This window comes from Cervus canadensis, chromosome 11 (genome assembly GCF_019320065.1).
Source record: "Cervus canadensis isolate Bull #8, Minnesota chromosome 11, ASM1932006v1, whole genome shotgun sequence".
In the NCBI taxonomy this organism is placed as follows: Eukaryota; Metazoa; Chordata; class Mammalia; order Artiodactyla; family Cervidae; genus Cervus; species Cervus canadensis.
The window spans coordinates 25131353-25154291 of record NC_057396.1 but is presented as its reverse complement, the minus strand read 5'-3'; the positions used below and the strand labels follow the sequence as shown (position 1 = coordinate 25154291).

Sequence of the window (22939 nt, the reverse complement as noted above, 5' to 3'; positions counted from 1 at the left end):
CAATATCAGTTGATTGGCCATGGGTGCACATGTGTCCCCCATCCTGAACCCCCCTCCCACCTCCTTTCATCCCTCTGGGTTGTCCCAGAGCACCAGCTCTGAGTGCCCTGCTTCATGCACCGAACTTGCGCTGGTCATCTGTTCTACATATGGTAATGTACATGTTTCAGTGCTATTCTCTCAAATCATTCTGCCCTCACCTTCTCCCACATAGTCCAAAAGTCTATATTTTATTATCCCACTTTTGCCACCACCACTACCTTCACAGAGAGAGCAGGGTCTTGTGAGCCTCGTCCACTCCGTAGTCAGGCCTTCAGATGGCTACTGGGGTTATGGTTAAGGTAACTGCTCAATCTGGTCTCATCTACACCCTCTCCTCATAAGTCCACTTTATTTTTCATTGAGCTATAACTTATATATAACATTTAGTTTCAGGTGTACAACATAATGATCCAATATTTGTATACATTGCAAAATGATCGCCACAGTAAGTGTAGTTAACATCCTTCACCACATATAATTAGTTTTTTTTTCTTATAATGAGAACTTGAAAGAACTACTCTCTTAGTAACTTTCAAATATTCAATAGTATTATTAACTATAGTTATCATGCTGTACCTTATATTCCCATGACTTACTTATTTTATAACTGGACGTTTGTACCTTTTGACCACCTTCACCCATTTTGCCCAACTCCCATCCCCCACCTCTGGCAACCACCAATCTATTCTCTGTATCTGTGAGCTTGGGGGTTTTGTTTGCTGTTGTTTTGGGGTGTTTTTAGAATCCACGTATAAGTGATACCATGCTGTGTTTGTCTTTCTTTGGTTTATTTCACTTAGCATGATGCCCTTGAGGTCCATGCATATCTTCCCAAGTGGCAAGATTTCCTTTTTTATGACTGAACAATATCTCACTGTGTGTGTGTGTGTGTGTCTTTTTAATCTGTTCATCCTCTCACGGACATACAGGTGCCTCCATGTCTTGGCTCTTGTAAATAATGCTGCAATGAATATGGGGGTGCCACTCATTTCCTTTTAACTCTGTGCCTTCCATCTCCCAAGACAAAGGACGGAACAGCATGGTGTCCACGGAGAGCGCCTCTTCCACCTATGAGGAGCTGGCCCGGGCCTACGAGCACGCCAAGCTGGAGGAGCAACTGCAGCATGCCAAGTTTGAGATCACCGAATGCTTCATCTCCGACAGCTCCTCTGACCAGATGACCACGGGCACCAACGAGAATGCAGACAGCATGACGTCCATGAGCACACCCTCAGAGCCTGGCATCTGCCGCTTCACCGCCTCCCCACCCAAGCCCCAGGATGCTGACCGGGGGAAGAACGTGGCTGTGCCCATCCCTCACCGGGCCAACAAGAGTGAGTGCTCAGACCGCCTCCCTTGCTGTGTCCCTGCCTTCCAACCCCCTGAGCTCAGGCTAGGACCTAGCCCTGCCTGCACCCTACCCGCCCACCCAGCACGGCTCCTTGGCAGGGGGGTGTAGTGCAGAGAGCAAGGACTTGGGAGCAAGCAGATCTGGGTTCCCATCCTGTCTAAATGCTTAATACCTCTGTGACCTCAAGCAAGTCATGGAACCTCTCTGGCCTTAATTTTCTTGTTTTTGAAATGTAAATGAGAGCATATACTTTGCATTGTTGTAATGAGCATTAAAAATTATGTACGTGCCTGGCACGGAGTTAAGGAGTAATCCTGGCAGCTAGGTCCATGGTGGTCTAACCTCATGGTGGGCAGTGACCCAGCCTGACTGGGACATCTGACTCCACGGCCCTGGCCAGAGTATATGCCCTTTGAGGTCAGCAGGGCAGGTCTAGGATAACCAGGGGAGGGAAGCAAGGGTGCCCACCAGTGGACATCAGGGCCACCGTATGCAAAGCATAGGCTGTCAAACCAGGCAGTCTGGTCTGCTCAGCACTGGCCTTGCCAAGGGGCCATGCTGACCTAGGGGTTCAGGGTCATCTAGAGAATAGCACGGGTTAACAAAAAGAACAGAGATCTAAGAGCCCAGCAGCCCTTTATGACTCCCCCTCCCCACCCAGCTCTGTGAATTTGGGTAAGTTACTTAATTTCTCTGAACCTCAGTTTCCTCATTTGCAAAATCCAAACAGCTATTAATCTATCCAGGGGTCTGTGGGGTCTAAATGAGATGACCTAAAGAGTCCCTGGCACAGTGGACAGGAGAGAGGCCGGTGCACAGGGTGCTCACAGGGTGGATCAGGATGTGGGTCCTGGAAGCGTGTCCTGTGGAGGCACTGTGAGAAAGGAGGAACATTCTGCCTGGAGAAGAGAGGACGGGGGAGAGGGATGCAGAAACGAAGTTGACTCAGACGTCTGAAAGGCGGCTTGGGAAAAGGGGGAGGCCTGCCCTGGTGGTCCTCAGAGGACAGAATCAGGTTGAATGCGGGGAATTGACAAGGAGTGACATTTCCTTCCTTCTCAGGGTATAGAAAAGCTTTCTAACAGAGCTTTTAGGATGACCATGTTTAGCAATGAGCCCACCACCAGCTGAAGCTGATCAGTTATAGTGAACAGTTAACAATAGGGATCAATCTATTGAGCAACGCTGTGCCTTTTCCCTGTGTGTGTGTGTTAGTCGCTCAGTTGTGTCCAACTCTTTGCGACCCCCATGGACTGACTGACTATAGCTCTCCAGGCTCCTCTGTCCATGGAATTCTCCAGGCAAGAATACTGGAGTGGGTTACCATTCCGTTCTCCAGGGGATCCTCCCGACCCAGGGATCCTCACTGCAGGCAGCTTCTTTACCGTCTGAGCCACACAGGAAACCCAACACGGGAAATTTGACCCAACACAGGACACCTCACCCGGCACCAACATGGGCAGGATTGACTGACTGACAGTTCTTTCTGGATTCCATGGGGGTTGGTGCATGGCCATTCTTGGTGGAGCGATTTGCCTGGTTGATTCCGATAAAGAGCTTTTTCCCTCCTCACAGAATTACTGTCGGGAGATGAGATTATCCCCATCTCATAGATGAGGAAACTAAGGCTCAGAGAGGCCACGTGACTGACCTTTCCCTGACTGGTTACTGCGCGTGGGTGGAGGGCCTGACCGAGGGCTGGGGGCGGGGGAACAGGCTGGTTCCGAGGGGCGTCTGCCGCTGACACCGCGCGCTTCCCCCCTTGCAGGTGACTACTGTAACCTGCCCCTGTACGCCAAGTCCGAGGCCTTCTTCCGAAAGGCGGAGGGGCGTGAGCCCTGCCCCGTGGTCCCGCCCCGCGAGGCCTCCATCAGGAACGTGACTCGAACCTACCACCCCCAGGCTCGCCACCTGACCCTGGACCCTGCCAGCAAGCCCTTGGGCCTTCCGCACCCCGGGGCCCCCACGGCCGCCTCCACCGCCACCTTACCTCAGAGGACTCTGGCCATGCCGGCACCCCCCGCCGGCCCGGCCCCCGCAGCCCCCGGTCCCGCCCCCGCCGAGCCCCCGGCGGCCCCCAGCACCGCCCCTCCGGCCCCCAGCACCGAGCCTCCGCGGGCCGGGGGCCCACACACCAAAATGGGGGGCTCCAGGGACTCACTTCTCGAGATGAGCACGTCGGGGGTGGGGAGGTCTCAGAAGCAGGGGGCCGGGGCCTACTCCAAGTCCTACACCCTGGTGTAGGGGCGCAGCCGGAAGAGCGGCCACGAGCCTGGACCTGTGTGCACCTCCGGCTCTCACACACCAACTTGGCTGATTTCCTGCATTATTTATATCAAACTGACAGGCAAAAACCCACCCACAAGGAAGAAAACAGCCCCCCGAGTCATGAACGCCTGTACATAGAACTCTTTTGTACAAATGAAACTATTTTCTTCTTCTCCATGAAGCCAGGGCACAAAGAATTTGACAGTACATGTCAAATCCCCCACCCCACAAAATCTGTGTGGAGAGATATATACCTATATAGAGAGAGAGGAGCACAGCGACGAGCTATATATCTATATATTTCTCTCACCTTATTTTGAGACAGAGGCACAAAGACTCAGCAATTTTTCCCTCCTACTCACCCTCCCTCCAATCTAGGTGGTTTTGACAAAGACCAGGATCCCAGCTCAGAGACACTGCATGCGATTTTACTGTTCCAAAAAAAACCAGGAGTTGCTTCAATTTGCAGATGCTTATGTGTTAATACCTTTTTCTATGAAAAAAGACCCAGCGCCGTGTGCAATAAAGGTTATGTTTCTACGTGGTGGCTTTTTTCCCATCTGGCAAGGGTCAGTAAGGAGGCAGGGACAAGAGGCCCCTCTACCAGGCCGTCGGTCTCTGGGGGAGAGACTTTGAGAAGACCAGCTTTAGCTCAGCACGTTAAACTTTTTAAAAGACTTTCCATTAGCCAAGCTGCCTCCTTGGGCATCTGTTCCATTCTCTGTTCTGTGCTGGGCCCTACAAGGGACCAGCTATGTGTCTTTGAGCAAACTCCTAAACATCTCTGAACCACAGTTCACTTGTCAGTGAAATGCAGCAACCTCGGTGAGAGCACTGGGGAGCCGAGATGACGGTGGGGGGCTGTGTCTACTGGCTTCTGCCCTTTGGGAGAATGCAGTGTAGCCAGGTGAACAAAGCTACTCTTAACAGCTAGTGGGCTGTTAAGTTGTGTAAACGGTGCCTCTAAACGGGGAGGGAGAGATTATGTTATCCTGGTGTGGGCCAGCCAAAGCTTGAAGTTCTCAGCTAACTCCTGTTAGGGCAAGATGAGCCCAAAGGGGGAAGGAGTGAGGTCATCAGAGGTCCGAGAGGTGATAAGGGCTCACAAGGAGGGGAAGAGGGTTCAGCCAGAGAGAATGAGGCCAGTGAGCCCACCAGGCACCATGCCTAGTATCAGAGGAGCTACATATGGTTACATTCAGGTGGACGTAATCACACCCACGTGCAGACACGCAGAGAAGCCAGTTCTCACAAGAGGGTCAAAGAGCATGTAAGCTGGGCTAGAGGACATAAGAGTTTGGATAGGCGGTGGGGAGAGGATAGACCCAGGAGATGCCAAAGCCTCCGGAAGGGGCGCTCACAGTCTCCCTCCATGGTGGCCAGGCCCCCCTGGGTGAGAAGGAAGTGCCCTTCAGAAGTACACAGGGAGGTCCTGCACTCAGCACCCCAAGTCAAGGCTGACTTGTGGACCCCGAATCTGGAAGGAAGGTGAGTCTGGGCCCTGCTGGTCCCACTGCACCTCCCTCGAGAGGAGGAAGTGGGAAGGGGACCCCAGGGGTGGGTGGGGAGGGAGGAAGGGAAGGTTTGTGCAGGATAGGAGTGGTACCCGTCAGTCTGGGCCACCGGAGAGCCTTCCCTGGGATGCATAACCTTGAATAGAAGTGCTTTTCAAAAAAGCAGCTCTTTCCACAAACGTTTTCTGAGCCCTCGCAAGTGCAGACACAGGAGCTCCGGCCCTGGGTAACTACATGTCAGGTTAAGGGCTGTCGGCATGAAAGAGGGGAGAAGGCAAAGGTTATGTGTTCCTGGGTGACATCTAGACCCTTGGGGAGACTCTGTTTCAGGCCTCCCAGATCCACCCAAGCTGTGGGGGAAACCAGCTGACGGCATTTGTGAGAAAAGGCCCTCTAGGCTCCTTGAGTGACTGGAGGACAGGCTGCCTCCCAGGGCTGCACACGCTATCTGCAGGTCACCTCCAAAACTGTAGGCACAGTGGTCAAGCCCCTAGGTCTCACTGAGGACTGGCTAATATAAATTCACGGCAGGTTATGGAAGCAGGCATCACGATCTCCATTGGGCAGGCGAGAAAGCTGGAGCCCTGCAGAGCTGAGTAAGTTATCCAAAGTCAGAGGAGCAGGAAGAGATGGAGATGAGGTTCAAACTCAGGAGTGTCTGAATCCTTAACCAGTGAGCCACGCTGCCCTGCATTCCACTGTTCAGAGACTGAGTTTCAGTTCTACCCTGAGGATGATGCCAGGTCCAGGGGACCCAGCTGGACTTACTGGCAGGAAAGTGGCCGGTGTGGAACTGTTCATGAGCCATTCAGAGAAGAGAACCAATACAACACACTGGGTGGGCCAGAGTGAAGGAGTGCCTCTGATGGACTGACTCTGGCAGGGGACAGCAATAGGAGGGGAGAGATTTGGCTCTGGGGGGTCTGTTGGAGAAGGCCTGGGACCAGAGGTGGACCATGTAGAAGGAAAAGGACTTGAAGAGGCATGAGAGCAATGAAGCACACGCCAGCTTCATTTGTGCTCAGTTGAGTTGGGCCCCTTACTAAGAGAGACAAGTCCTGGAAATTCAGACAGACTGGGGCAAAATCCACACAATTTTGTATGCTGATGATGGGTTTTTTCATCTAACCTTGATGGGTTTTTCAGCTAAACCACAAGGTTGCCTGTTAGGATGGGTAAGCAGGAGCTAGTTCACTCATCAGCTCACCTCCTGCTCACACATCCCCAGCTCAGCATCACTGAACTCTGTCTGGAGCAGCTGTCCTAAATATTTCTAGTTCCTTTTCAGATCTCCATGTTGTCTACCACAGACAAAGCCACCATGTGTCTCTAGAATCTAGATACTCAAATTGTGGTCCACAGACCAGCAGCATCACCTAGGAACTTGTTAGAAATGTGAAATATCAGGCCCCGCCCTTGAACCACTGGACCAGAATGCAGTTTAGCAAAATTCCTAGAGGATTCATACGTGCCCTAGAATTCAAAAAGCCCTCCTCTAGAAGGGCTTCTGAGAGAGCATGCCCCTGCTCTCTCCCTTCTAAAAACCAAAGCTAGACCTGTGGATCTTAGTTGCACATCAGATTCACCTGAGATGCTTGTTTAAAAAAAAAGTGATCCAGATCTCACCAATTCCAACTGAATCACAATTTGTGGACATGCAACCCAGGCATTTGTATTTTTTGTATGTGTGGGAAAAGATACAACCTAACATTTACCATTTTAACCATTTAAAATTTTTTTTATTTTATATTAGAGTATAGTTGATTTATGGGGTCACAAAGAGTCAGACACGACTGAGAGGCTGAACTGAATAGTTGATTTATGATATTGTGTTTCAGGTGAACAGCAAAGTGATTCAGATGTACATATATTCATCCCTTTTTAGATTATTTTCCCATATAGATTATGAAATATTGAGTAGAGTTCCTTTGCTATACAGTGTGATGGTGGTTTACTCACTCAATCATGTCTGACTCTTGTGACCCCAAGGACTGTGGTCTGCTAGGCTCCTTTGTCCATGGGATTCTCCAGGCAAGAATACTGGAGTGGGTTGCCATTTCTTTCTCCAGGGGAACTTCCCAACCCAGGGATCGAACCTGGGTGTCCTGCATTGCAGGCATATTCTTTACCAACTGAGCTATGAGGGAAATGTTCTACAGTAGGTCCTCATTGATTATTTTATATATAGTGGTGTGCATATGTTAATCCCAAACTCCTAATTTATCCCTCCACCTACCTTTTCTTTTTGATAACCATCATTTTGTTTTCAAAGCCTGTGAGTCTTCCTGTTTTGTAAATGAGTTCATTTGTATAGTTTTTTTTATTCCACATATAGATGATATCATAAGATATTTGTTTTTGATGTCACTTAGTGTAATAATCTCTAGGTCCACTCATGTTTCTGCAAATGGCATTATTTCCTTCTTATTTGTGACTGAGTAATATTCCATTGCATATATGTACCACATCTTCTTTATATATTCCTCTGACGATGGACATTTAGGTTGCTTCTGTGTCTTGGCTACTGTAAATAGTGCTGCAATGAACACTGGGGTGCATGTATCCTTTCAGATTATGGTTTTCTCTGGTTATATGCCCAAGAGTGGGATTGCTGGATCACATGGTAGCTCTGTTTTTTAAGGAACCTCTACACTGTTCTCCATAGTGACTCTCAATTTATATTCCCACCAACAGTGTCCACACCCACTCCAGCATTTGTTGTACCTTGACTTTCTGATGACCATTATGATCAGTGTGAGGTAATAACCTTATTGTAGTTTTAATTTGCATTTCTCGAATATTTAGTGATGTTGAGCATCTTGTGTTTTTTGACCATCTAATATGTCTTATTTGGAGAAATGTCTGCTCAGGTCTTCTGCCCATTTTTTGATTGGGTTGTTTTTTTTTTTTTTTTATACCGAGCTACATGAACTGTTTGTATATTTTAGAGATCAATCCCTTGTCAGTCATTTCATTTGCAAGTATTTTCTCCTATGGGTTGTCTTTTTGTTTATGGCTTCTTGCTGTGCAGAAGCTTTTAAGTTTAATTAGGTCCTGTTTGTTTATATTTGTTTTCATTACTCTTGAAGGTGGATCTGAAAAGATTTTGCTATGATTTATGTCAGAATTGTTCTTTCTATGTTTTCCTCTAAGAGTTTTATAGTATTCAATCTTATATTTAGGTCTTTAATCCATTTTGGGTTTATTTTTGTGTATGGTGTTAGAGAATGTGCTAATTTCATTCTTTTACATGTAGTTTTTTAGTTTTCCCAGCACCACTTATTGAAGAGATTGCCTTTTCCCAACTGTATTCTTGCCTCCTGTGTCATAGATTAACTAACCATAGATGGGTGGGTTTATTTCTGGACTTTATACCTTGTTCCATTGATCTGTATTTCTGTTTTTATGCCAGTATCATACTGTTTTGATTACTGTAGCTTTGTAGTATAGTCTGATGTCAGGGAGTCTGATTCCCTCAGCTCCATTTTTCTTTCTCAGAATTGCTTTGGCTATTCAGGGTCTTTCGAGTTTCCATATAAATTTAAAAGTGTTTTATTCTAGTTCTGTGAAAAATGCCATTGGTAATTTGATAGGAATTTCATTGAATGTGTAGATTGCCTTGAGTAGTATATTTTGACAATATTTTTTCTTCCAGTCCAGAAACATGTTATATCTTTCCATCTGTTTATGTGTTCTTCCATTTCCTTTATCAGCATCTTATACTTTTTCAGAGTACAGGTCTTTTGCCTACTTAGGTAGGTTTATTTGTAGATATTTCATTCTTTTTGATGCAATGATAAATGAGATTGCTTCCTTACCATTTTAAGCATTTTGAAGTGCACAATTCAGTAACATTAAGTATATTCACCTTGTGGTGTAACCATCATTATTATTCACTCCAGAACTTTTTCGTCTTCCCAAACAAAAACTCTGTACCTATTAAACACTAATTCCTCATTTCCCCTGCCCGCCCCAGCCCCTGGCAACCACCATTCTACTATCTACTATTAATGATTTGACTACTCTAGATGCCTCATGTCAGTGGTATCATACAGTGTTTGTTCTTTCAACTGGCTTATTTCACTCACTCATCACATTTTCAAGCTTCATTCATTCCTTTTGGACTTCCTTGGCAGTGTAGTGGTTACGACTTCATGCTTCCAGTGCAGGGGAGCATAGGTTCAATCCCTAGTCAGAGAAGTTCTTCATGCTGTGCAGAGCAGCCAAAAAGAAGAAAGAAAACATTCACTCATTTTTAAGACTGAATAATATTCCACTGCATGTACATATACATTTTTATCCCATTCACTTATTGATGGACACTTGGATTGTTTCCTTTTGTTTGTGAATACTGCTGCTATAAGATTGGTGTATAAGTACTTGTTTGGCTGCTGCTGCTGCTAAGTCACGTCAGTCGTGTCCGACTCTGTGCGACCCCATAGACGGCAGCCCACCAGGCTCCCCTGTCCCTGGGATTCTCCAGGCAAGAACGCTGGAGTGGGTTGCTATTTCCTGCTCCAATGCATGAAAGTGAAAAATGAAAGTGAAGTCACTCAGTTGTGTCCAACTCTTAGTGACCCCATGAACTGCAGCCTACCAGGCTCCTCCGTCCATGGGGTTTTCCAGGCAAGAGTACTGGAGTGGTATGCCATTGCCTTCTCCGACTTCTTTGGCTCCCTGCTTTCAATTCTTCCAGATATATAACTAGGAGTGGAATTGCTGGATCAAATGGTAATTCCATGCTTAACTTTTTAAAGTGAAGAATATATTTATTTTTAGTTGACATATTGTATGTATATGATTTGATATTTGTATACACTGAAATGATCGCCACAATAAGTCTAGTTAATATCTGTCTCAATACAGAGTTACCAGTTTTTTTTCTTGTGACTTTTAAGATCTACTCTTTCAGCTTTCAAACATGTGATACAGTATTATTAGCTATAGTTATCATGCTGTACATTATATCCCCATGACCTACTTATTTTATAGCTGAAGTTTGTTACCTTTTTGACCCCCTTTCATCCATTTAGCCCACTCCACCATCCATCTCCCCAACCACCACCTCTGGCAACCATTATTCTGTTCTCTGTCTCTATGAGCTTGGAGTTATAGGGCTTTGTTGTTGTTGCTTTAATAGTCCATGTATAAGTGAAATTATACAGTATTTGTCTTCCTCTGATTGACTTATTTCACTTACCATAATGCCCTCAAGATCCATTCATATCATCACAAACAGCAAGATTTTATGCTTTTTATGATATTGAATAGTATTCCATTGTGTGTATGTTGCATCTTCTTTATTTAGCATTAGTGGACACTTAGGTTGCTTTCATGTCCTGGCTACTGTAAATAATGCTGCAATGAGCATGGGGATATAGATATATTTTCAAATTAGTGTTTTCCAGTTTCTTTGGATAAACACATCTTCCCTGGCAGCTCAGAGGTAAGGCCTCTGCCTGCAATGTGGGAGACCTGGGTTTGATCCCTGGGTCAGGAAAATCTCCTGGAGAAGGAAATGGCAACCCACTCCAGTACTCTTGCCTGGAAAATTCCATGGGCTACAATCCATGGGGTCACAAAGAGTCGGACACGACTGAGCAACTTCACTTTTGGATAAATACATAGAGATAGACTTGCTGGATTGTGTGATAGTTCAATTTTGAATTTTTTTGAGGAAACTCTACTGTTTTCCATAGTGGCTATACCAATTTAGAGTCCCATTAATGGTGTACAAGAGTATACTTTTCTCCATATCCTTACCAATACTTGTTACTTCTTTTGGATAATAGCCATTCTGACAGGTGTGCTGTGCTATCTTATTGTGATTTTGATTTGTATTTCTCTCATTAATGATGCTGAGCATATTTTCATGTACCTCTTGGCCATCTATGTGTGTTCTTTAGAAAGATATTCAGATTTTCCTGCCCATTTTTTAAAACTTTATTTTATATTAGAGTATAGATGATTAACAATGTTGTGATAGTTTCAAGTGGACAACAAAGTGACTCAGCCATGCATATACATGTATCCATTCTCCTTCAAACTCCCTTCCCGTCCAGGCTGCCACATAACATTGAATCCAGCCCATTTTCAGTCAGATTTTTTTCATTTAATATGTATGAGTTCTCTATTTTGGATATTAACCCCTTATCAGATATATGATTTGCAAGTATTTTCTCCCACTTAGTAGGTGGCCTTTTCATTCTGTGAAGGTTCCCTTTGTTGTGAAGTAAACTTTTACTTTGATGTAATCCCACTTTTTAGTTTGATGTAATTGGAAAAGCCCTGAAGTTGGAAAAAAATTGAAGGAAGGAGGAGAAGGTGATGACAGAGGGTGAGATGGTTGGGTGGTATCACGGACTCGATGGACATGAGTTTGAGCAAGCTCCAGGAGATGGTGATGGACAGGGAAGCCTGGCATGCTGCAGTCCATGGGGTTGCAAAGAGTTGGACACGACTGAGTGACTGAACAACACAATCCCACTTTTTAATTTTTGCTTTTATTGCCTTCCCTTTTGAAGTCAGATCCAAAACAATTTTCACCACAAATGAAATCAAGGAGCTTGCTGCCTATGCTTTCTTGTAGGAGTTTCATGATTTCAAGTCTTCCATTCAAGTCTTTAATCCACTTTGAGTTCATTTTTTGTGTATGGTGTAAGACTGTGGTCCAGGTTCATTCTGCTGCATGTGGCTGTCCAGTTCTCCCAACAATATTTATTGATGAGACTGTCATTTTCCCATCATATGTTCTTGGTGCCTTTGTCATAAATTAATTGAGCATATCTGTGTGGGCTTATTTCTGGACTTTATTCTGGCCCATTGATCAACGTGTCTATTTTTATGCCATACTGTTTTTATTACTATAGCTTTGTAATATAACTTGACATCAGGGAGGATGTTGCCTCCAGCTTTGTCGTTATTTCTCAAGATTGATTTCTCAAGACTCTTGGGTGTCTTTTATGACTCTACACAAATTTTAGGGTTGGTTGTTCTATTTCTGTGAAAAATGCCACTGAAATTTTGATAGGGATTGCATTAAATGTTTAAGTCTCTTTGGATAGTATTAACATTTTAACAGTATTCTTCCAATCCATATTCCAAATAGAATATCTTTCCAATTACTTCTTCAATTTCTTTCACCAGTGTCTTGTAGTTTCCAGGGTATAGGACTTTTACCTCCTTGGTTAAATTTATTCCTGGGTATTTTATTCTTTTTGATGCAATTGTAAATGAGGTTGTCTTATAATTTCTCTGATAGTTTGTTAACAGTGTATGTAAACATAACAGATTTTGTATATTGATTATATCCTGAAACTTTACTGAATTGTTTATTCTAACAGGTTTTATTTTGGTGGAGTTTTTAGGGTTTTCTATATATGATATCATGTCATCTACAAAAAGGGACAGTTTTACTTCTTCCTTTCCAATTTGGGTGTCTTTTATTTCTTTTTCTTGCCTAATTGCTCTGCCTAGGACTTCCACACTATATTGAATAAAAGTGGAGAGAATGGGCCATCCTTGTCTTGTACCTTAACTTAGAGGAAAAGCTTTCAACTTTTTACCATTTGATGTTAATTGTGGGTTTGTCATATATGGCCTTTACTGTGTTGTGGTATATTCCCTGTATACCCACTTTACTGAGAGCTTTTATCATAAATGAATGTTGGATTTTGTCAAATGCTTTTCCTGCATCTATTGATGATCATGTGATTCTTATCCTTTAATGTGTTAAAGTGAAAGTCGCTCAGTTGTGTCCGACTCCTTGTGGCCCCATGGACTATACAGTCCATGGAATTCTCCAGGCCAGAATACTGCAGTGGGTAGCCTTTCCCTTCTTCAGGGGATCTTCCCAACCCAGGGACCAAACCGAGGTCTCCCGCATTGCAGGTGGATTCTTTACCAGCTGAGCCACCAGGCAAGCCTAAGAATTCATTGTGTTAATGTGGTGTATAATGTTGACTGATTAGCAGATGTTGAACTATCCTTGCATCCCTGGAATAAATCTCACTTGATCATGATGTAGGATTCTTTTAATGTATTGTTGAATTCTTTTGCTAATACTTTGTTGAATTTTTACATCTATATTCATCAGGGGTTTGGGCCTGTAATTTTCTTGTGGTGTACTCACCTGGCTGTGGTAGTGGGATAAAGCTGGCCTAACAATGAGTTTGGAATTGTTCCTTTCTTTTCTATTTTTTGGAAGATTTTGAGAAGGATTGGTATGTATTCTTATTAGAATGTTCAGTAGAATTCACCAGTGAACCATCCAGTCCTGGACTTTAGTTTGTTGTTATTGTTCAGTCACTAAGTCATGTCCAACTCTTTGCGACCACATGGACTACATCATGCCAGGCTTCCCTGTCCTTCAGTATCTCCTAGGGTTTGTTCAAACTCATGTCCATTGAGTGGGTGATTCCAGCCAACCATCTCATCCTCTATCACCCCCTTCTTCTCTTGCCCTCAATCTTTCCCAGCATCAGGGTCTTTTCCAATGAGACAGCTCTTCACATCAGGTGGCCAAAGTACTGGAGCTTCAGCATCAGTCCTTCCAATAAATATTTATGGGTGATTTCCTTTAGGATTGACTGGTTTGATCTCCTTGCTGTCCAAGGGATCCTCAAGAGTCTTATCCAACACCACAGTTTGAAAGCAACAATTCTTCAGCACTCAGCCTTCTTTGTCATTCAGCTCTCATATCTGTACACGACTACTGGAAAAATCATAGCTTTGACTATACAGACCATTGTCAGTCAAGTGATATCTCTGCTTTTTAATACACTGTCTAGGTTTGTCACAGCTTTTCTTCCAAGGGGCAAATGTCTTTTAATTTCATGGTTGCAGTCACCATCTGCAGTGATTTTGGAGCCCAAGAAAATAAAATCTGCCACTGTTTTCATTTTTTCCCCACCTATATGCCTTGAAGTGATGGGACCAGATGCCATGATCTTGGTTTTTTCAATGTTGAGGTTTAAGCCAGCTTTTTCACTCACCTATTTCACCTTCACCAGGAGGCTCTTTAGTTTCTCTTTGCTTTCTGCCATTAGGGTGGTATCATTTAATTCCTGACTCGATCTCCTTTCTAGTAATTGGTCTATTCAAATTTTGTTTCTTCATGATTCAGCCATGAAAGCTTGTATTTGTATTTGTTTCTAGGAATATATTTTGTCTTGGTTGCCCAATTTGGCATGTAATTGTTCATATTGGTCTCTTAAGATCCTATGTATTTCTCTGGCATCAGCTGTAATGCCTCCTCATTCATTCCTGATTGTCTTTATTTGAGCCTTTCCTTGTTTTCTAAATGAGTCTAGTTAGTTATATCAGTTTTCTTCTCAGGGAACCATATCTTTCCTATTGTCTTTTTTGTCTCTATTTTATTTACTTCTATTTTGATCTTTATTTCCTTCCTTCCACCAGCTTTGGTCTTCATTTGTTCATTTTCTAGTTCCTTTAGGTGTAAATTTAGGTTGTTTTGAGATTTTTCTTGTTTCTTGAGGTAGGCATTTATCTCTATTAACTTTTCTCTTAGAACTGCTTTTGCTGCATTCTATAAATTTGGGTATATTTCCATTTCATTTGCCTCAAGGCATTTTTTAATTTCTCATTTGATTTCTTCATTGACCCGTTTGTTGCTCAGCATGTTGTTTAATCTTCACGTATCTGTGAGTTGTCCAGCTTTCTTCTTGTAACTGATCATTTTAACCATCTTTAGGTGTACAATTCAGTGGCATTAAGTACACTTGTAATGTCATGCATCACCACTGTCTATTTCCAGAACGTTTTCATCTTCCTAAAGAAAAACTCTATACCTGTTAAGCACTAGTTCCCCTTTTCCCTTCACCCAGCCTCTGGTAACCACCATTCTATGTTCATTTCTATTAATGAGACTAATCTAGAAAACGCATATAAGTGGAATCAGAGTGTTGTCCTTTTGTCTATGTTCTTTTTCTCGGCACAATGTTTTCATGGTTCCCCCCGTCGAAGCATGTATCAAAATTTCATTCCTTTCTAAGGCTAAATAATATTCCATTATATATATCTTACACTTTTTTTCCCTTTCACTTATTGATGGACATGAGTTGTTTCCGTTTGTAAACTGAATACTGCTGCTATGAACATTGGTGTATAAGTGATTGTTTAAATCCCTGTTTTTAATTCTTTTTGGTATACAACTAAGTAGAGTTGCTGGATCAAATGGTAATTCTATGTTTAATTTTTGAGGAACCGCCCAATGGTTTTCTGCCAGCCATCTGATGGCAGTATTTGTAGCCAGAAAAATGATGGTCGAACATTTATTCATTCACCAAATACCCCGAAACCCTTATGCCCAACCACTGAGTTAAGCACTGGGGCTGCAAAGGGCCAGTGGATCAGTTCTAATGTTCAAAGGGCTCTCTGTCTGCTGTGTGTCAAAACTGGCAGAGTCCTGAAAATGGAAGCCTGGGGGAAGAGAATATATCGGAGACAACTAGTTGCCTGCCAAAGCCTCATGCTTACCCCACTATACACACACACTCACACACACTCACATTTTACATAGGTGCTGGGAAGTGGCTGCCCTGCTAGTGACTACAGTTTCTAGTTCCCTGACTTCTGGATAGGGCCCTAAGACTAAGTTCTGTCCAGTGGAATGTGGTATAAGTGATGCATGCTATTTTCAGGCCTGACTTAGCCACCCATCACTTTCTCCAACTGGATGTCAATGCAAGCTCAAAAGCCACTTACTATGGATGGCAGAGCCTCAGTCAGCCTGGGTTCCTATACATCTACGCAAATCTGTGCCCCACCCCCACCCATGCCAACTGGACTTTCTATGAGCAAAACAACCAACTTTTGTTAAGTCACTGAGATTTCGGCACTTACCTTAACAACAGCTAGCACCTTCTTAACCTACGCGGAAGATGAGGAGGAACTTGACCCCCCATAGAAACCTTCCCTCCATAACTCAGATTCAGGACATCTCCACAAATGCCATCTCTGCTTCACCCACACCTATGCAGGCGAAGTGTTGGGGAACGGCAGCTGAGGAGTTCAGAAAGGGGAGGGTAACTGTGTAGGATGAGGGTGAGGGAACCAATCAGGGCTCTGTCCCTCCTCCCAGAATCCATATCATCTGGGCAGTGGCAGCAAGGCTCTTAGGAAGAAAGGGCAACAGCCATCAGATGTGTGTTACCCTGGAGGTGATCCATGTTTGGTTTTAGTGTCTCTAAGGATCAGTGACTCTCAGGATTCAAAAATGCCTTCAAGGTTACCTAGTTCAGACTTCCATCCAAATCTTGAACCTCTTCTGCAATAAGTAAGGATTACCTGGCCTTCACATGCTTTACCTCCTGATAGAGAATGCATCACTTCCCAAGCCAGCACGTTTCACCTTTGGACAGCTCTGCTAGCATTGCCCCGTTTACAGTAAGCCTGGTCTGCCTCTCTGACTTTCACCCAAAGTCTTGGTACCACCAATGGCAGAGAATGGCCCTATCCCTTCCCAGTTAACCAGGACAGTGCTTGACATAACAGAAGTGCATAACATGTTAGATAGATGGATGGCAAGTAAAGAGTGGGAGAAATGATCATGGAAGACCAATGAAGACTGAGGTCTCATGAACCTTGGTTCTCTCAGCATAGAGTGCTAAGACATGAGAAAATAATCCAGTGTAACACAATAATAACTGCTGCTCTGTTGGAGAGTCTACTGTGTTAGGCACTCTGTTCATGAAGTATCATGGACACCTTCATATCTTTACAACTACCTTTAAGAAAGTATAACTCTTATGAAAACAAAAACGTGTGGCTCAGCCTCAAAGCAATGATGCTGGTCAGAGAACCCCAGTCCAACAACCAAACAAAATTTTTTTGTTTTAGTTTGTTATTTTTAGATTCCACATATAAGTGAGATCATACAATATTTGTCTTTCTCCGTCTTCCTTAGCATAAGGCCTTGAAGGTCCTTGAAGACAAGGACAACCATGTTGTCTTTGTCAATTTCCTCAATTTTTAAGGTTAAATAGTATCCTATTGTGTATATATGTACCACAACTTCTTTATGCATTTGTCCAAAACTTAGGTTTGATCCTTGGTTGGGGAACTAAGATCCCACATGATGTGGAGCAACCAAGCCTGTGCTGCATGTAGGGAAGCCCGTACATCGCAGCCACAGAGCCCAGTTCCTCTAGAGCCAGTGCTCCACAGCTAGAGGAGCCCACAGGCCACCGCGGGCAGCCTTTGTGCCACCAGCTTCTCCATGTGGCACCTTAGTTCCCCAACCAGGGATCAAACCCTCATCCCTGCATCAGAAGACGGACTCTTAACCCCTGGACCACCAGGGAAGCCCCCGAGTATACTGTTTTCCACAGTGGCTATACCAATTTGCAGCCCCACAAACAATGCACAAGGTTTCCCTTTTCTCCACGTTCTTGCCAGCAGTTCTCTCTCCTCGTTCTGATGATAGCCATTCTAACAAAGAGCTGGACACGGCTAAGCAACCAACACTTTCATTCTAACAGGCATGAGGTGATACCTATTTGTGGGTCTGACTTGCACGTCCCTATGACTAGTGATGCTGACCATCTTTTCATGTACCTGTTAGTTGGAAAAGATGTCTCTTCAGGATTTTGCCCATTTTTAACTGGATTATTGGGAGTTTTACTATTGAGGTGTATAAATTCTTTATATATTTTAGATATTAACCCTTATCAGATATACAGCTTACAAATATCTTTCCCCATTCCACAGGTTATCTTTTCACTTTGTTTCTTTTGCTGTGCAGAAAATTTTTAACTTTTTGTAGTCCCACTTGTTTTTTATTTTGTAGCTCTGTTTTAGGTGTCATATCCAAAGAATCATTGCCAAGGCCCACATCAAGGAGTTTTTTTCCTAGGTTCTCTTCTGGAAGTTTCATGATTTCAGGTCTTACATTTAATTTTTGAATCCGTTTCAAGTAAATTTTTGTGAGTGGTGTAAGACAGGGGTCTAGTTTCATGCTTTTACATGTGAATATCCAATTTTCCCAGCTTCATTTATCAAAGAGATTGTGTTTCCTCCATTAAGTATTCTTGACTCTCTTATCAAATATTATCAAATATTGACTGTACTTGGGGCTTCCCAGGTGATGCTAGTGGTAAAGAACCCACCTGCCAATGTAGGAGACATAAAAGATGTGGGTTCGATCACAGGGTCAGGAAGATCCCCTGGAGGAAGACATGGCAGCCCACTCCAATATTTTTGCCTGGAAAATCCCAAGGGCAGAGGAGCCTGGTGAACTTCAGTCCATAGGGTTGCAAAGAGTCAGACATGACTGAAGCAACTTAGCACACACATATATACTTGGGTTTATTTCTAGGGCCTCAATTCTGTTCCATTGGTCTATTTGTCTATTTTATTCCAGTATCATACTGTTTTGATTACTACAGCTTTGTAATACAGTTTGAAAGGAGGGAATATCACACCTCGAGCTTAGTTCTTCTTTCTCAGGGTTGTCTTGGTTATTCAGGGTTTCTATGGTTCCACATAAACTTTAATGTTTTTCTACTTCTATTAAAAAAAAAGTCATTGAAATCTTGATAGTGATGGCATTGAGTCTATAGCTTTGATTAGTATTGACATTCTAACTATTCTTCCAATTTATGAATATTTATTTTATTTCTTTCTCAATTTCTTTCATCAATAAGCATTCTGTAGTTTTCAGAATAGAGATCTTATACCTCTTTAATATATCTTAGTATTTTATTGGTTTTGATGCTATTGTAAATGGATTTTTTATTTCATTTTCGGATAATTTGCTGTTAGCATATAGAAACACTACTGATTTTGTTTGTTAATTTTGTATCCTACAATTTACTGAAGTCATGATCTAGTATTTTTTTGGTGGAGTCTTTATGATTTTCTGAATATAAAATCATGTTATTTACAAACAGAGACAATATTACATCTTACTTTATAATTCTGATGCCTTATATTTCTTTTCTCACCTAATCACCTCTGTTGAATAGGAGTGGTGAGAGTAGGAACCTTTGTCTTAATCTTAGAAAAAAAGCTTTCAACATTTTATCACTGAGTATGAAATTAGCTGTGGGCTTATCATAAATGGCCTTTATTATGTTGAAGTACATTCTTAGTATTCCTAATTTGTCTAGAGTTCTTATCATGAATAAATACTGAATTTTGTCAAATGCTTTTCATGAGTCTGTTGAGATCACATGGTTTTTTCTTTTATTCTATTAATGTGATGTGTCACGTCTATTGATTTACATATGTTAAACCATTCTTGCACCCCACATATAAATCCCAGTTGATCATGGTGAATGATCCTTTTAATGTGCTGAATTCACTTTGCTAGTATTTTATTGAAATTTTTGCATCTCTATTCATCAGGGTCTTATTTTCTGGTAGCTCCCTTTCTGGCTTTGATATTAGGGTAACAATGACCTTGTAAAATAAGTTTGGGAGTGTTTTCAGCTCATAATTTTTAGAAAGAGTTTGAGAAGGATTATTGATTTGTTAAATGTTGAGTAAAATTCACCAGTGAAGCCATCTGGTCCTGGACTTTTCTTCACTGAGAGATATTTTTACTACTGATTCAATCTCATCACTAGTAATTGGTCTATCCAGACGTTTTACTTCTTCCTGATCCAGTCTTGGTAGTTTGTATGTTTCAAAGAGTCCTTCCATTTCTTCTAGGTCGTCCAGTTTTCTTGTGTACGGTTGTTCACATTAGCCTCTTAGGATACTTTGTGGGGTGTCAGTTGTAATGACTCCTTTTTTGTTTATAGTTTTTATTTGGGTCCTTCTTTTTTCCCCTGGTTAGTGTAGCTAAAGGTTTGTTAATTTTGTTTATCTTTTTAAAGAATCAGCTTAGTTTGGTTGATCTTTTCTATTGTTTTCCTGTTCTCTATTTATTCCTACTTTTAATCTTTACTGGCTTCCCAGGTGGCTCAGTGGTAAAGAATCTGCCTGCCAAAGCAGATGTGGGTTCAATCCCTGAGTCAGGAAGATCCCCTGGAGTAGGAAATGGCAACTCACTCCAATATGCTTGCCTGGAAAATCCCATGGACAGAGGAGTCTGGTGGGCTGCAGTCTATGGGGGTCACAAAAAGTCGGACACAACTGAGCAACTGAACACACACACACACACACACACAATCTTTACTAATTCTTCCTTCTGCTAACCTTGGGCTCAATTTATTTTCCCCCCTCAAGCTCATTATGGCATAAACTTGTTTCTTTGGACTTTTTTTTTTTTTAATGAATTTTCTCCTTAGAATTGCTTTTGTTGCATTGCATAAGTTTTGAAACATTGTGTTTCTATTTTCATTTGTTTCAAGGTACTCTTATTTCCCTTTTAATTTCTTCTTTGATCCATAGTTGTTCATACGAGTGTTGGCAAATTTCCATGTTTGTGAATTTTCCATTTTCCTCCTCTTACTGATTTCTAGTTTCATACCATTGTTACCAGTGAAGATACTTGGTATGATTTCAGTCTTCATGAATTTTATGAGGCTTGTTTTGTGACCTAATACATGGTCTATCCTAGAAAATTTTCATGTGCACTTGATAAGGATGTATATTCTATTGTCCAATAGAACATCTATATATGTTTGTTAGGTTCACTTGGTCTAGTCTTATTCAAATTCACTGTTATTAATTCTCTGTCTAGATGATCTATCCATTGTTGAGAGTGGGGTATTAAAGACCTCAATTATTACTGTATTGCTGTTTATTTCTCCTTTTAGCTCTTAACTTTTGCTTTATGTGTTTATGTGCTCCAACATTGGGCACATAAATATTTACAATTACTTTATCTTCTTGATATATTGGCCCCCTGATCATTATATAATGATTTTGTCTCTTTATCACTTTTAAAGTCTGTTTTGTCTGATGTAAGTATAGTTACCCCTGCTTTGCTGTTGTTCTTACAATTTGTTTGAAACATTTTTCCATCCCTTTACTCTTAGTCTATATGGCTTTAAGGCTAAAATGATTCTCCTGAAGGCAGCACATCTTTGGATTTTTTTTTTTTTTTAAGAACACAAGCTTTTTATTTTTTCTTAGATACAATGTTCAGTTTGGATGATGAGAATATAAGCTAGCTAGCTCTACCATTTATTGCAATGAATTCCAATGAAGGAAGAGGCTAAATAGGATCTAGACTCTTTTGGTCTATTAACATTTAGCTTATCAAATCCACAGCCTGTACTTCTGGAGCAGGCATCCCCAATAAGGCCAAAGTGATAACTGTTAAAGATGGCAAATATGGATGATTCAACACATACATACAGTCCGGTCTGCTGTTGCTGCCTCCATACGCTCTCTAAAATTCCCTATTTGGCTAGAGCTAGGAGCAGTATCACAGTACTGGTTCATCTTTGCTCCACCGTTCCTCTGTTTCTTCTTCGCTGCTTTCGAGGGAGAACAGGTTCAGATCTTCTGGAAGCTGGTGGAGATCATTCCCTTGGCAGCTTGCTGGGCTAACCAGTACTTACATCTTTTGACTTTGGGCCTCTCAAAGTTCACCATGGACATAGGTACCTTCACAGTGTCAAGTCCAGTTACCGTCACCTGGCACCAGTACTCACCCCTCTGGGTGATGGGCTCTTCGGGCAACTTTAATGCGTGTGGGGCAACCACAACGCCAAGATTTCTGAGAAAGTGGCGGGCAACTATTTCAGGGTTTAGCTCCCATTTGACCTTGTTCTTCATTCCTACCTCCAGGTGACAACTCCTCAGAAATTTCACTGTCGCCTCACCTGCCTCGGTCTGGATCTTGTCTAGTTTTCCTTCTTGTCTCAGCAATTTCTCCTCTTCAAACAGCTTCTTGTTTTCAGGAGATGCATACAGTCAGTCGTTCAGGAAGTAGTTGATTACGGCCCACAGATTTTTTTCACCGAGACCAGGTCACCTCGGACTCCAAGTTTGTCCGCAGACTGGGTGAGGATGAGCTCCAGGCTGCCTTTGGGCCGGTGTTTCGTATCTTCCACGAGCTTGTAGACGCGGTGTCGCCGGTGCAGGCGCTTCCGGCCTTCTCCCGCTAGCGGCACCTTCCACCAGCTCTCTACAATGACCGTGCCCCGACTGAGAGACAGGCTGAAGTCGCGCTCCGAGCCGGGGGTGCGCCCTACAGGTCGCGGCCGGAGGAGCTCCCGGACCCCTCCTCGCAGCAGCCGCTCAGCGAACACCCGCAGCTGAATTCCCCGCGGGACCGCGAAAGCGGCTGCCGCCGTGTTCTCAGGCGCAGAGTTCTTTGGACCTTTTTTTCCCCATTCAGTCATTCTGTGTCTTCTAATTGAAGGGTTTAATCTGTTTACATTTAAGGTAATTGATGGTAAATAAGGACTGCTGCCATTTCATTTTCTAGGTCTATTGTTCATTGTTTCTTATCCTGCTGTCTTTTTGTGTGTTTTGATGTCTTGTGGTATCAAAATGTTTTGACTTGTTTATCACGTTCTTGCGTATAATTACTACAGGTTTTTCCCTGTGGTTACCATGAGGCTTAAATAAAATATCTTAAAATCGTAATTCCCTATTTCTTTAAATTTTTATATTAAAGTATAGATAATTAACAATGTTTTAATTTCAGGTATACAGCAAGGTGATTCAGTGATACATATACATGTATTTATTTTTCAAATTCTTTTCCCATTTAGATTATTAAAGTGTATTGAGCCGCATTCCCTGTGCTATACATTAGGTCCTTGTTGGTTATCTATTTTAAATACAGCAGTGGTAACACACTATTTTAAACTGATAACTTCAATAGAATTTCAAAGCTTGC

The 22939-nt window shown here is 42.7% G+C and overlaps 1 protein-coding gene and 1 pseudogene across 1 annotated transcript in view; one reads left to right on the top strand and one right to left on the bottom strand.

Moving 5' to 3' along the window:
• DSCAML1 (DS cell adhesion molecule like 1) overlaps positions 1-4188 on the top strand; it is a 365655-nt gene extending 361467 nt beyond the window's left edge. Inside the window, exons 32-33 of the mRNA XM_043481523.1 lie at positions 1065-1376; positions 3162-4188. Of these exons, the coding sequence (XP_043337458.1) occupies positions 1065-1376; positions 3162-3637 (788 nt within the window). The 3' untranslated portion in view covers positions 3638-4188. The remainder of the gene's footprint in view (positions 1-1064; positions 1377-3161) is intronic.
• A 17397-nt stretch (positions 4189-21585) lies between these two features.
• Positions 21586-22436, bottom strand: LOC122449230 (annotated as a pseudogene).
• Positions 22437-22939: the final 503 nt, after the last annotated feature.